This window comes from Diadema setosum, chromosome 1 (genome assembly GCF_964275005.1).
Source record: "Diadema setosum chromosome 1, eeDiaSeto1, whole genome shotgun sequence".
Classification (NCBI taxonomy): Eukaryota; Metazoa; Echinodermata; class Echinoidea; order Diadematoida; family Diadematidae; genus Diadema; species Diadema setosum.
The window spans coordinates 43,431,014-43,446,025 of record NC_092685.1 but is presented as its reverse complement, the minus strand read 5'-3'; the positions used below and the strand labels follow the sequence as shown (position 1 = coordinate 43,446,025).

The window sequence follows — 15,012 nt, the reverse complement described above, 5'->3', positions numbered from 1 at the left end:
TACTGAAAACAACAGCAAAGAACTCTTATGTGGCCCAAGAGAATATAAGACAAATGACTGTCATACATCACAAGCCTTCCTACAGAGTTGCTTTGATGCGAATACAAGGAACAATGGAGGACGCAGGTTTGTGCGCCTGACACTTACGCAGAAGGCAAACACAGTAAATTTTGATGCAAGTGTGCAATGATGCTAAAGAGGTGGCATTGTGCAGCCTCGTGTGACTTAATACGGCGCGTTTTAAACAATATTTGTCTTTTACATCATGGTGCGGTAAATATTCATAGGTGGGAATACACACAACACAGTGCCTGCTTACATGAATGAATCCAACCCCTCACTTCAGAGTTCGCCACACCTTTTATAACTCTGCACAAAATATGAACTGAAGATATGAGTGACCAGTAAAAACAGTGAAAAAATTTGCTGATTCTTTTTTTTTTTATCAAAAGTCTTACAAAAAATTTCAGGCCAAAAGAGCTCATTCAAAAGAAGGTGTTCACATTAAAAAAGTGCAAAAGACTTGTACAAAACAAGACATAGAAAAGGTCTTGATTCATGATGGCAAAGTATTGAGAGAACGAGAGAGACAAAATTAAAAAGGCATTGAGACTTGATGCAAGACTAGCAGCTGCATAGTTCTCTCACAACAGTTATGCATAGAGTGAGATGGATTCTATGATGAGTAGAGGAATCATACTGGGAATTGCATTGTATGAGATTTGCCTGCTTAATGAACATGCACCTTCCTTGAATTTCATCTTTAAATAAAAGAAAAATAGGATCGCCTGGATTTAAAAAAAGACAAAACACAATTTTTCCATACCAAAAATGTATGTGTTCTTTAACTTGACTCATATCGAGGAAGGTGAATAAACACAAGATCACAATCGCTGCAAAACAAAAATCCATCAACAGCTTGCTTTAAATGTGGAAAGTTGGGAAGCTTCGATATCTACTTGCAGCGAACAGAGCAACATTGATACAACCCAGAGACACGTGATTTGAATCAGTCTTTGTAAAATTCTGTGCATGGGAGAACATGTTTAAGATTCTGGAGGCTGCTGGAATCACGTCTGGGGGGCTAATGTACCGACACCTTGCACATTCCTTGACTACTAGAGTGCATCGTTTCGAACTTTTGCTCAGCTGTGTGCTCTTAGATGTGGCAAACTTCAAATCAAACAATCTTGTAAGTCATTATATGTTTCTGATCATGGAGCAGATGTCTTCTTATAGTCATCTCTGTCAGAAGTTATGGACATAAAGGCATCAGGAAAAAAAAAATAAACATGAAGATGAGTTGGTCTCCCTTGGTTAGTCTTCTTCCAATATTAAAGTCCTGAGGAGTCAGTGTAGCCACTTGTCATTGCTGTATCCCCCCTGTCCTCAAACACACCTTCATCCTTTTCCTCCTCCTCCTCCTCCTCCTGTATACCACTTTGAGACCGGTCTGCAGGGGTAAATTCCACACAACTTCTCCCCAACGGGCGTGGCTGATTCTCGGCGCCCCTCATCTCCATCATGTGGGGCTGGGTTTCTGCCTCTTTGGGGAGCAGCACAGCAGGTTGAGGCACTTGATCATGGCCAGGTGGGCGCGGCAGTTGATCAGTCGCTCTTCCAGGCGGGCTGTCTCTTCCTCCAGGGGCGCAGGGGAGACGAGCTGGTCGAGCTGGGGCTCCACTTCTTCCAGAACGTGCACTGAGGTGAGAGATGGAAATAGATAGAGGAGGTCAATGAATGAGCCGGCTGATAATGGATTGAACACTGCTGAACATGCAAGCTAATCCAGAGATTCTTCAAACTACTAAATAACTGGCTGTTATCTAATGAATTGAATCAACTTGATGTGCATTTATCATCCACTTACAAATTTGGCATTCTGATGGCTTGGCTGCATATTTCATATCAAATACACATAAGATGATATACTTATGTTTCCTCTCCTCTCTAAATCAAACTTAATGGGATGTGTGCATCATAATATCAATCACATATCTACACGCATTGAATAGGGTGCAATGTGTATGATATGAGCGTTCCGTCTTAGTTATTCGATCATGCAGAGAGAGTGGGGCACTGGATTATATTTTGGTCTTCACCAACAGAAAGAGCATCATTGAGATTCAATCACTGAAATTTTGTAGTGATCATGATATTTACAAGCACAATGGACCAAAACACAGTGCAACAATGACACAAGTAGCATCTGTACAAAGTGGATGAAATCAAGTGTTGAATGAACACCTGAATACATGATTGCAGAAGAGATTTTATTTTTGGCTAAATTCGACTGATTTTTAGGTCTTTCTGTGGAAATTAAGTGCTGTATGTAAAAGCTGGCATATTTTCTCTGCACAAGGACAGGTTATATGATGATGATATTCCGTGATTAACATCACAACATTTCCTTAAATGATTTGTTCATTTTCATGCATCAGCAATGACTATGTATTGGTAGATAAATTTCACTGAAAAAATGCACAATCATAGAACAATGCTTACACTGACAAGGACTGGAATACACACGTCATATTCATGTTGAAAAACAGACATAAACCTTGCAAATCAAGACAAATTAAACTAAGCAATACAACAATATCTCTATATAAATATATCTCTATATATATATAATATACATACATATAATGACATTGTGATGCTGTATTGGTTAATGATGTGAATATAATATAATATATGGTAATGTGTTCAGTGGGAAGAAATAAAGGACAATATATAATTGGGGAAACAAATTACACAGAGGTTATCATGAAAGGGGTATGATAATTACACAAGTGCAGTATGTTTTCTTGGTTGCAGATTATGGTTAGAGATGTAGGTGAATGTGATCAAAATGGATATCATCGGGATACAGCATGGACCTCAGATGGTATATTCGAGATCAGGAGAAGGTTTCCGACCTGCTTGCACATGAACAAATTGAAAACTGGAAATCAGTCGGAATGTTCAGGTAACCTGGATTAATCCTGTCATATGCCTGTCATCACAGCACCAAAGATCTATTCGTTCATATTCTTCACCATGAAGAAAACTAAAGCTTTCAATATGCATGACTTTCACAGAATGGTCTTTAAAGTTTAAATGAATTGAAGTAAAGATGCAAACCACATATGGGGCTTAAAATTAGGAAGCTGCGGCAACACTAGTGTAGGAATCATAGTAATCACTACAGAGTGATGACAAAATGGGTGTAAGTTCTGGTGGATTCCTGCACTTAATTTGTACTTAAAAAACACAAATTGCTGTTTGTCATCTGATTCACCTCATTTTATACGCCATCTTCATAATCTATCATGAATAAATATTTGCATGCTAATGGGAAAAATGTAAAAGAAAAACATATGGAGAGTTGTCTATAACTTGTCCCACATTTGAGTGTTTTGCTCTTTTTGTTTTCATCCAAATCGCTACTGTTCTTGTAAAAAAACAAACAACAACTCTCCATTACAAGGGTGACTCGACATAAGTGTGGTTGTTTCTGTTGATTCTGACTGGTTGCAAATCGTTCTTCAGGCACTTTCTGTGCATCAGCAAGACACTGTGACAAATCACAAGGCTAGAGGGAGCCCTTGCACAAGACCAGGGCAGTGTATCATACACTGCAGGGGAAGCCCCCTGAGCAAATAGGCAGGAAGACAGCATGGAAAGGCAATGCCCTAGGAATGCTAAATCTAGGGTAGTCGAGGAACCACCTACCTCCAAAGGAAACACAGTCATGGAAAGAATATTCCTTTCTCAATGAGGATATTTTTTTTCAGGATGTAAATTAGGGTAGGGCACTCTCTCTCCTTTTCCAAAATCTGTGATATTGTTACAACTGCAAAATATATTTACCTTTTTCCTCAACACAACATTGCAAAAATGAAAAATTGAGTTTTCTATTTTCTCTCTTAAATCATTATTCTTTTCAATTCTATTTTGTTTTTTGGTTGATCTCAAATGTATTAAAAAAAATTAATTAATCTGGCTTGCCTTTCAGAACCTCAAATCCCACCCCCCGACAATTCAGCAACAAATCCTCCAAGCAATGGCTGAATGATATTTAACATACAGTGTATGACAATGCTAGCGATAAGGCTTAAAAGCAAGAGCAAGTGGATAGCACATTATATCAACTGATGATGCAACTAAATTGCAACAAAAACTGGTGGCTGAACATAAAAGCAACTAATCTGACAAGCAGTAACATAACAATAATAATATCAAATATCACAATAATTGAAAATGAATATTATGGTAATAAAATCATAATAAATATAATGAGCTTCTTAACACTACTCTATACATTCTATCACTATCTTGATTATAAGCAAAACACAATGAACAGGTGTGAAATAAAAAAAAAAAGAATAATGGGGCAAAAAAGAAAAAAGAATGGCTACATTGCAATATAGACAATACCATTTAAGGACAACTGTTTTCTGGTATAGTTATTCTTTTGTACAGAAATGGGTTGGACTAGACACAGGACTAGACCGGACTACTGACAAGACAGGGCTGCTTACGCTCAAATGGACATTGGGCCTGGCCCTCTTGGAGCTGGGCCTCTGCCAGGGCCAACTGGGCCCTTAGTTCTCTGTGTCGGCAGTGGGCCGGGGAGAGCTCCTCCCCCGCCTCCTCTGAGCTCTGTTCAGATTCAACGGGAAGGACACCACTTAACAAGGATGACGGCCTACAATTGAGTGCTTGGAAGTGATTTCCAAACTATATTGTATATTCCTTGCCATTTTTACATCTAAAAAAAAAAATCTAAAACGATAATCACTACATCTATAATAACATTCTGAATATGGGCCTCTTCTAGCAAAAAACAAACATACAAACAAACCTTTTGATAAAGGATATTTTGATAAGAAGACATGGTATGAACCTGCTGGAAAAGCTTGGGATTTTGGAGGCTGACAGTATGATTTTGGTATCTTATTCCTTAAATGATTTTTCTCATGAATTACATAATGTCCTCAACTTAACTTCTGCTACAACAAACACAACCAAAATGTTGAAAAGAAACTCGTAATGCAATCCGACATTCAGAATTAGAACACTCAGCATTCCAGGGATAATGAATTAAAGAACATATGAAACATATAATCTGAAAAAATAAGACTCCAGATGCGGTAAATGGTGGTGAAATCATTTAATCATTCCAAATCACAAAATTGAAAAAAAAAAAAATATATATATAAATTTGAAACCACCCATTGAGTATTGATTAGAAAAATGTACAGTTAATATCATTACAACCTAAGGCAAGTATTTAGCTTTGACTTTGATTTCATGCCAGAAAAAATTCACATATGTATATAGACAGAATTGGTTCTCAGATTGGGTGGAAGCTAGATTGATGTCACTGAAAGTTATGATAATGTACATGATCACGAGACAACACAACTCCACAGGTGCAAGAGTGTACCTCTGGTCTCACGCTCCGTTCGTACCGGTCTGGTTTCGGCGGTGGCGGGGCCCCGCCCAGGGTACCCATGTTAGTGTCAGACTTTTTGGGTGATCTACTGGGTGATTTGGAGTAGCATTTGCTGGGAGACTTTGAGTTAGTAGCGCCACTTGAATCCTGCTGTGATGTGCATTGGAGGTTAATAAAGCGTGATGGATGTGGGGATGGGGATTTTTGTGTGGGGGTAAGGGGTAGAGGGAAGGGTGCAAGATAGGGGGTTAGAAATTGTGATTGGTAGAAAGGTGTATGAGATGAGATGGAATAGATGGGTAAAGTGGTAAGGTGAGAGAGAAATGGATGCAAAGTTAATAGACAAATCGAAGCATCACAAGTTGCTATACCCCAATGCTTACTAGACTTTCATCATAGAGCAACAACATAGAGATGATATCTGTCACATCAACCTCTAAATATAATGCACGTGTCACAGAAAATTAGTTTGGAATGACTCACGGGCAAACTAAAGAGTACGGGGGCATTTGTTGATTATACGTGAAGATACTTTGTTTTCACCAGGTTGGCTGACATATATACACATGGAAATGTTCACACAGGAGCATTACATCTCACATCTGCATTCCGAAAGACTGATAATAATAATTGAAAAAAAAGTAAGAAATCCAAGCAGCACACTCCATGCCTGTCAAATTTGAATACATGGATGGATGTCACATGACTCTGGGGAGCAGACAAGAAGGTCTGGTGTGAAGAGGTTCGATGTCTGCAAGCATCAGCTTGGACTTCAATGCAAAAGTCAGAGGATATATCAAGATCACTTTTCTCCTCCAACCAGGATTTTACGAGCAACGCAAAAAGTCGATCTTTGATACCGTCGTCTATGAGTTAAACACTGAGTGATAAAGCCAAGGTGGTGATTGTTGTGGCAATTTGTGTATGCTACTTTCTGTGATCTAGCACATTTTATGTATTCATAAATCACGTCTCTACCGACTGCCATTTGCCTTCCCCATCTTAATATTGCACTTTCTCTCTGATTCTCATTAATGAAGCTGATGCTTGCAGTTCATCTTCCTCTTCCACGAGGCTACAGTAATCATGTTTACTTAAAAGTTTCTTTTTTTTTGTTTTTTTTTCTGTTACAATATTTGTTCTAGTGACCTGGGGACAGAGTTCCATTGCATGGCCTTGACATGTTGACTGCCCACTTCAGTCTGAGGTAGAGAAGAACAGAGAACAATCTAAAGCAGTAATACATGGACTGGAAGAGGTGGGAGGGGTTAAAGAGTTGGGTGTATACAACACACAGTATTAGTCTATTTAAGCAGTTGAGGCCTATAAAGAGAAGGTTGTGAGATCATATGGTATGTAGGCTACATAGTTTCTGCACCTTGAATTTGTGGCTATTATAAACCTTAATCATTCTAACCAATCTAAGGGCGTATTATGTCTTGGTGAAACAAAAACACATTACACTCAAACCTACACCATACAAACATGAAAAGACAGCACCGTGTTCTAGAGGATTGGCACAGCACTGAACCGGTATCCTAACACACAGTTAAGTCTGAATACATCAGTTTGTTTGACTATGACTAATACAATTTTCGAGGTCAAGTTGTGTTTCAACTTAGGCCCATAAAGAAAAATAAAATGCAAGGACATGAAGTGAAAATAGTGAGGAAAAAGTAAGGATGGTCATGAAGTGATTCAGAAAGACTGTGTCAGTCATTAAAATAACACTTTGTTTGAAGAGAAAAGTCCAGCATGAGGAATTAGTAATACCCAATACCATGAGATGACAATGAAGATTACAACATTTGGGGTGGGATGTCACCCGCTCTCACCTTGATCGTTTCTGGCCTCTGCTGCTGAATGCGCTGGGGGTCGTCGACCTCGTAGACCTTGAGTTCAATGCCCTCCTCATTGGGCATGATGGGTCTGGGTGGTAGGTCCTTCCAGCGAGAGGAGGACTTGTGGGAGGACCCAGTGGAGGGGCCACAGTCTGAGGCAGACGATCGAGGGACGCTGCGACTTCTCCTTGCACCTACATTTGGGTTGAGGGTTGAACATACATTTGCCATAATTACTAGTGACCAAATTTCGTCTTACAATGCCTTTTTCTTTCAAAAATGTGATGTGGAAATGGACATAGTACTCTTGCACTCATTCTGTGATGGACATGTGGTAATGACAATCATGAAATGACAAGACTTGGGAGATAAATTCTGTTATTTCAATGTAAAACAAGAGCAAGACATCGTATGTCAAAACACTGCATTTATATGTCACTTAAGGTTTCTGATGAAGTTTGCTTTGATGTTACTTTTCACATTCTGAACAAAATAAGGACATTAAAAGAGTTTTGTTATAATAAATTTTGATCACTGGAGAGTTCAGGTATGATTTTGGTAATTTTCAGCAAAGGGCATAGACACGTAAGGCTGAAGCTTACCTCCAAACTTCTTCCGAGGAAGCTTGCTACCCCTGACCCGCCCGCAGGAGCCTTCACTGAGTGAATCGTGTGTGGAGGAGCAGCTGGCCGTATTCTCACTGTCTCTCAGCATGCTCTCATAGCCACTGCTGGTCCCACTCGCCCCATGCACCCGCCTCATGCCCCTGGCAGCGGGCACGCTGTCGCTGAAGGTGCTGCTGTTGTCACTGCCGTGCCCGCTGCTGGAGCTCTTCACGGGTCTCGGCTTGGTCACCGTGGAGTATGGGGACAGGATCGCCGGCTTGGAATTGGTCACATTCTCACTGGATGCGATGCCACTGTCATTGCTGCTGTCCGAGGAGTTGGTAAGGCGACTGCCCGGCTGGAGTTGAGCAATGTTGTTGTTGGCATTGCGCATATTTGCAGGAGGATCGGCACTGCCATCGACTGATGTGACGGTTGTGACGGGAATCTTGGACGAAGGCGGAGTCACTTTGGACAGAGAGGGCGCCGACTTGCTCAGTGACTTTTTTACGGGTAGGGCACTTGATTTGGGAGTCTGCCGTGAGTTGGCCGGCGACTTCTGTGGTATTCTGCTATTTGACTGACTACCTTTCTTGGAGGATCCAGATGGGGTTTTACTTCCCAACTGGCTTTCTTCTCTGGATTTCACAATTGGTTTGTTGGTCTTGGAAGACAATTTGGACACATGAGAATTTTTGGATGGAGTGCCATGATTCAGCTGTGGTATTCGACTTACTGGGCAGCTCTGCACTGTCAAATCACTACTCTTTGAAACACTGCTGGACTCTGATTGCCCACTTTCTTTTCTAGAAACAATTCTCTTAGTCCTGGCCTCACTCGAGGCTACAGATCTTGGAGGCTGGTGAACCATGGCAACAGTTTCCTTTGTATCACCTGATGGCACAACATCATCATACTCTTGCGAGAAGTAAGGATTGAACTCCACCTCAAATGGAGGTGCTGAGCAGGCTCCAATGGCTGGGGGACGCTCCATGGTAGAGATATCACAGCCCCTTTGACTGGCAGCAGAATGTTTGTCACCACTGGCCACCTCACTCCGCAGTTCCTCCACAGCTGCACCATCTGGCTTGCGGATGTCGATGCCGTAGAGCTTCTCCAAGTCAGCCAAACACTGGAGCCTTGGCATATCATTCCTAACTGCCATCTGATGCTTGGCACTTTCAATGGCAGCACTGAGGATGTGTGGAGGAGGCTGCTGTGAGAGGGACAAGTGCCTTGCTTGGACTGATGCTGCGCTACCCTGATGCTGTGGGCTGCTGAAGAAAGACGCTGGGCTAGAGCTGCTCGGGATGTTGTTCACCATGTGGGCGGGAAGTGCTGGTCTCACACCATTTGGAAGAATTGCATTCGTGTCAAGATGAGAGACAGCCCTGTGTGCCAAAGCGGTTTTCATCCCTCCCGACGATGGCTGACCCTGCCTGCATGTCTCCTGTGCTGACGTAATGGGAACATTCATTCTAAGCCACACAGGAGATGTCTCTGAAGAAGAAGGCGTGTAGCCTGTCTTGGGGTTCTCCTCTGCCCTGGCATTACCGGGATTGTTCTGAAACCACTGGGGCTTGATGAAGCCATTACTTGGCTTCATGCTATCTATGTTGAGATTCTGGAGGCTGTTGATGAGATTGATGGTGTTTGGTGAGGTAGGTTCGTTTTTGGACTCCCCATCGACAGCATCCCCTATGAGGGTGTTGTCATCTTGGCTGGCAAAGCTGGCAGGACGGGAGGCAGTACTGAAGGTGGCGTCTGTGGCATCGCTGATGCAGCTGAGTCTCCTCAGGGGGTGATCCAGAGCAAGATGCTTCTCTCTCATCACAACTTGCTCGTCATTGTTGATTGTCATATATGTGACTACAGAAGGCTCATCTTGGAGCAGAGAGTCCCCAAAGGCCAAGTCCGGCAGCTGGACCACCTCTGAGAGATCATCATCGATAGAGATGTTTTCATTGCTGAGGCTTGAAATGACATATAGCCGCTTAATGGCCTCAATATCTCTACTTGCTAGTGAGAGCGAGTCCATTGTGTCCATCTCTGAACGACGCTCTGACCGCCGGAGACGATTTGACCCATCAGCGATCTCTGATTCATCATCAGAGTACACATAGTTGCCCAGTCCCAGTTTCTGTCGCTCCTCAGCACCCAGCATAAGAAGGGGATCATTCAGACAAGCATCCATGCTGGCACCATTAAAGCTGATTGAAAAATTCTCTGAGTAAGAGTCAAGAGATCTTCTCCCTAGTTCCTTAATGCAGCATATCGCTTCAGATCCCATTGGCAAATCATCGATGGACATGTCTGTCACTGAGGTAACATCTTCTGTGTCTCTTGACACATAACTCAGGGTGTCCTGCTCAGAACAAGCCAGTGAGGATATATCATCTTCCGAAATCTCTGAGATGGGTTTGTCCAAGAACTCAGACAGTCCTTCCAATGAATGAATTGTCCTCATCAGGCACTCTGCATCAATTCCTGCCTGTCTTAGGGCAGTTGGAGAAAGAAGTCTCTCAGCTCTTGGAGACAGAGCAGGTGGCAGGACGTCAACACATGACGGTGTTTCCACCACTGGGTTGTCTGCAAGATTGGCAGCCTGGGTGGTGAAGTCAGCATCAGCGCACCGCAGGGCTGCAGTTAGTTCGTCTCCATCATCATCCACATCTGCATTAAAACTGTTCGCTGCGTGGGGAGCATCTTTCTCTGATGCACCATCATCGATCTCCATGACTGGGGACAGGTTTCCTCGCCCACTGGGAACCAGTGGGATACCAGCCAGGGCTGCAAGTTCCTCCACATCAGGCTCATCCTCACTCGTGCTGTTGTCTATCAGCTCCCCATCGGAGGCTGATTTGCCACTTGAGCAGTTTTCCGCCTCACTGTCCTGCATTACTCGATTGACGTCTGATGACATCAGGGACCTTCCTACAGCCCGCCTCTCTTCAGACATGCAGTTCTCAGCCTCGGTGTCTGAACATGACATGAAAGCTTTGGGTCTAGCAATGGTGATGGGTTTTGGCTTTGGAAGCGGTTTTGGTTTGTGAATTGCAGCAGGAGGTTTCAGCTTGCTGGGAAAGTTTTGTGGCCTGTCCGGGCCTGGCATTCCACTACCCTGTGAGTCACATCTCTGGCTCCTGTCTGATTTGCAACCATTCACTAGCTTTCCATTTCTTTCACCCTTCAACACACCCTGCTTTGTCCTCTTTGTACTATCAGTCCTGATCGGTGGCACAGGAGGAGTCTTTTTACGTCCCCCTGAGGAGTCCTTAGAAGATGTGGCCAACTTGGGGATGGAGCTGGATGACTGTCTGGAAGAATTAGCACCATTTGGAATTCGTGAATTGGTAGTCCTTGACTCAACATCACTTCCACTCATTCCACCATCTGTGTCTCGCCCTGACATTTCATTCATGGAGTCTGCGTTTGCCCATCGAATCTCCTCAGCATCGCGATCGCTGGACGAACCCCCACGGCTGTCCTCCTCACTTGAGCTCAGACCCTTGAGAATGGGCAGTGACTCTGGCGGACCTTCGTTGTCGGTCAGTTCGCGGTCACTCAGCGGGCAGCCATCCGGTCCGACATATATGACAGTGTCACAGGACTGCTCACTGCTGGAGATGTATTCGGGATCACTCTGGTTGACAGCATCGGTTAGGCACACTCCATTGTTTGCTGGGGGTGGGTATCTCCTCCTCCTGACCCGGCCTTCATCGCACGAACTCTCACCACCACTAGAGCTTGTTCCAGAATACTGTGCATGGGAAAGACAGACATGGGATTAAAATAACAGCTAGCCACACTTTCTGGAGCAAAGTTAAAAAATCTATCAAACATTGTAAGTAGATAAATATATACATGTACCAGTGTATAACAATCTGTTAAAGGTCAGCAATCAATCAATTCTATTTTACAGAGGATGACTGGGAATAAAACATTACAGCAGCCATGAATCTGTCTGCTCTATGCCGCAAAAACTTTGTGGTGCCGCTGTGTGCAGATGATGTCAATGACCTACACCAGTAATTCATGAACAAATAGGCATGACACGGTTTGGAAAGATGATTACAGGCAATGCTCCCATAAAAATTCATGTCAGAATTGAAACCTCTTCCACGCCCTGGGGGCACTAATCAATCAGGCTAGGCCACAACAATCACACCAACTTGAAGTTGTTTTAAAAAAAAGGAGGGGGGGGGGGGGGGTTACACATCAAAATAAATAATGCAAAACGTGCAAATGAGCTGTCCAGCAAAGAAGACAATGCGTGGTACCAAGCAGTCAAGACTACGCATGAACGACTAATGACTTGGGCAGATGAATCAAAAATGTCCCCCAGCATTACTTGTCTCCATTCTCCAAGCTTCCTGCATGGATTTCATCGTTAGCGATGAGTGAGGAAGGAGAAAAGGGTGTTTGATGCTCCATCATGGATAGCTTCCCTCTTCCTATTGTCCTTTCATAGAGTCTGGGAGTTCGTCCATCATACAATGACTGCATTGAATCAGAGGCCAATGCCTTCTCCCAATGTTTTGCATTGTTCTGGCATGAAAGTTCATCCACTGTTCTCATAATTATCAAATGAATATGATCCCTCTGATTGGGTTACTTGTACCGAATAAAACTAATTCATGAATTATTCACATTTACGGCAAGAGTTTCAACAACTCGTCAACAAATGTTTGTAGTTACTCACTCTCTATGACATTAGAAAATTCCACTGTGAAAATGATTCATTTTGTTTCAGAGCCTGAAGAAAAAATTAAGTACAAAAAAAAAAATCAAATTTTTGTCAGGAAAAGGAATTGCTCAAACTCTTCTTTCTCACTTCTAACTTCTCGCCCCTAGGTTGTGATCATAGATCAAATTTCCCTATTACCAAGAGCTATAGATATTTGGCACAGAAATGGAAGCGCAAAAAGGAAGTTAACAACTGCATGCATGTGTGTGTATACATACACAGACACAGAGAGACAGATACAGACAGACACTCACGCAAAAATATATCAATCTCTTGTCATTCACTGGTTGCAACAAACATACCTTTGATTTCTTTTTCCTCATCCTGTGAATGCGGGAGGCATTCTGGATGGTGCCCAGCGTCTCGGCGTAGTTGTTGATGGCGGCCGAGGCGTGAGCGATCATGACAGTCCTGCAGGAGAGACTACCCATGGCTTCACGGAGAAGTCTAGTCAGCATGCTGTCCCTGCATCGCCACACACAAACAATGTAATAACAAACAGACTGTCAAACAAACACACTGGCTGAACATTTTAACAATACATACATTTCCATGCTTACACAAAGAACAACTCTCCATCCATGGGTGAAATTTCATGATATGAAGGCACTAGTTTGCCACGCCTTCCTTGGATTCTGCAAGGCACCACTGGCCTACCACATGGGAAAGCTTAGTAATCTTTAAATGTTAGGCGGTGTCCATGAACTCAGTTAATATCGCAGCGCATTTGCTTGAGAGGTTCACCGGCCATTCTCTGACAACAGGAAGAACCTTTGACAAGCCTCACAGCGGTGCCAAAGAACCGAGGGTGATCAACTCGAGGGACAATTATTTTCTGATATCACACTGTTGCCAAACACTGCCTTGTGTGCTGATAAATATTGAGCAGTATGTTGGAAGTTTACTAAATTCTTGGGACAGATAAGAAATTCAGCTACATTTAAGAAGGAATCATTTCTCAGAAGTCAAAGCTGCCCTTTACCAGGCATTCGGCAGATATCAATTATTTGACAGTTAAACCTTGCACGCATGCCAGAGTGGTTGAAGACTGCCTCACTTAACACGCAATCACACAGAGGGGTGCCCTCGCTGGGACGAGATCTAAATAGTTTTTTTATGGATCTTATTTCTAGTTGATGGTTTCTTTGTGACCATTACAAGAACATCATCTCACAGCTGAAATGCCTTTTGGTCTTATTGTACCGAGATCAAAGGGCCCGCCACACAGGCATGGTTTTGTCATCAAACAGTGACGCTAAAATGCTCACTTGAGCAACAGCTACTTGAAGAAAATCCAGCAAAGCAATTTTCCTCTCACATTAAATGTCAGCGGTAAGTCAGGAAGCATTCCTTAATTTCCGTTTCCACAAGCGTCTACAAGATACATGCATCTGAGCATTTACAACTGACAATATCATGGTTATAATTATCTGCAGCCATAACATGATGCTCTCATTCTTTGACAACTCATCCAACTTGCCAAACATCAGAGAGCATGCAATCCAAAGGGGGAAAACCGGTCTATCATCATCAGTTCGAGAACACGGACGGTCACATGTTCAACCTCACAATTGGGGATCAAGTTATTGGAGGATGCTCTTTAGTCCCGTGGGGAGATTTCTGCACAGGAATTGGATTTGCTGAGCTTTAAGCACCTGGGATAAACATCCCATCAATGGTTAAGTCTGGGAAAAGATTTACTGAAAAGTAGGGCAAAAGACATAATCGCATTAAGAGCATCTAGTGGCCACTGTAGAGGCCTGAGGTATGGATTAACATTTCCACGGTGTCAAATATAATATAATTTTCATTTTTCTGGTTTTCAAACATGAATTAAAAAAAAATGGTATATGAAACAAATGGTTTGTGCTTTGATTAGGTGAATATCTTAAGGGGTTGTGGAAAAATGATTTGCACATACACACAATGAAAACAAAATGACCCTTTTGTGCTCATATGATTTTATATCTGGGTACATTCTTTCCTTGGGTTACTCCATATCACAGTCTAATCTCTTTTCACGTTAACAACCAAACTGATATATTCCACAGGGCTACTTTTGAAATGTGCCTCCTCCACAAAAGAGAAAAACCAAACCAACAATGACAATCTCACTAAGTATGGCACACCATTTTTTTTTTTTTTTTTGTCAATGTGACTAACAAGAAGTGTCTATAAAATGACGAATTTGGCCTCAGGGAGAGATTGTCAACAGAGAAAAATTGTTGGATATGTAATGCCACCTCTGTTGAAAACTTGTGCAAACATAAACTTCAGAAGCTGATGGTATAAAAAGTACCCATTTAACACGTTTGACATGTGTTTCAGAGTTGCAAAATACATGAAAGACAAATGTTATGAATCCTTTAAAATAAA

General features: G+C 42.4%; 1 protein-coding gene across 1 annotated transcript in view; it reads right to left on the bottom strand.

Moving 5' to 3' along the window:
• Nucleotides 1-1,485: 1,485 nt before the first annotated feature.
• Nucleotides 1,486-15,012, bottom strand: part of LOC140236271 (uncharacterized) — a 51,715-nt gene continuing 38,188 nt past the window's right edge. The window contains exons 8-13 of the mRNA XM_072316231.1: nt 12,939-13,101; nt 7,887-11,649; nt 7,279-7,478; nt 5,435-5,590; nt 4,527-4,647; nt 1,486-1,701 (exon numbers count right to left, since the gene is read on the bottom strand). Coding sequence (XP_072172332.1) covers nt 1,523-1,701; nt 4,527-4,647; nt 5,435-5,590; nt 7,279-7,478; nt 7,887-11,649; nt 12,939-13,101 — 4,582 coding nt within the window. The 3' untranslated portion in view covers nt 1,486-1,522. The remainder of the gene's footprint in view (nt 1,702-4,526; nt 4,648-5,434; nt 5,591-7,278; nt 7,479-7,886; nt 11,650-12,938; nt 13,102-15,012) is intronic.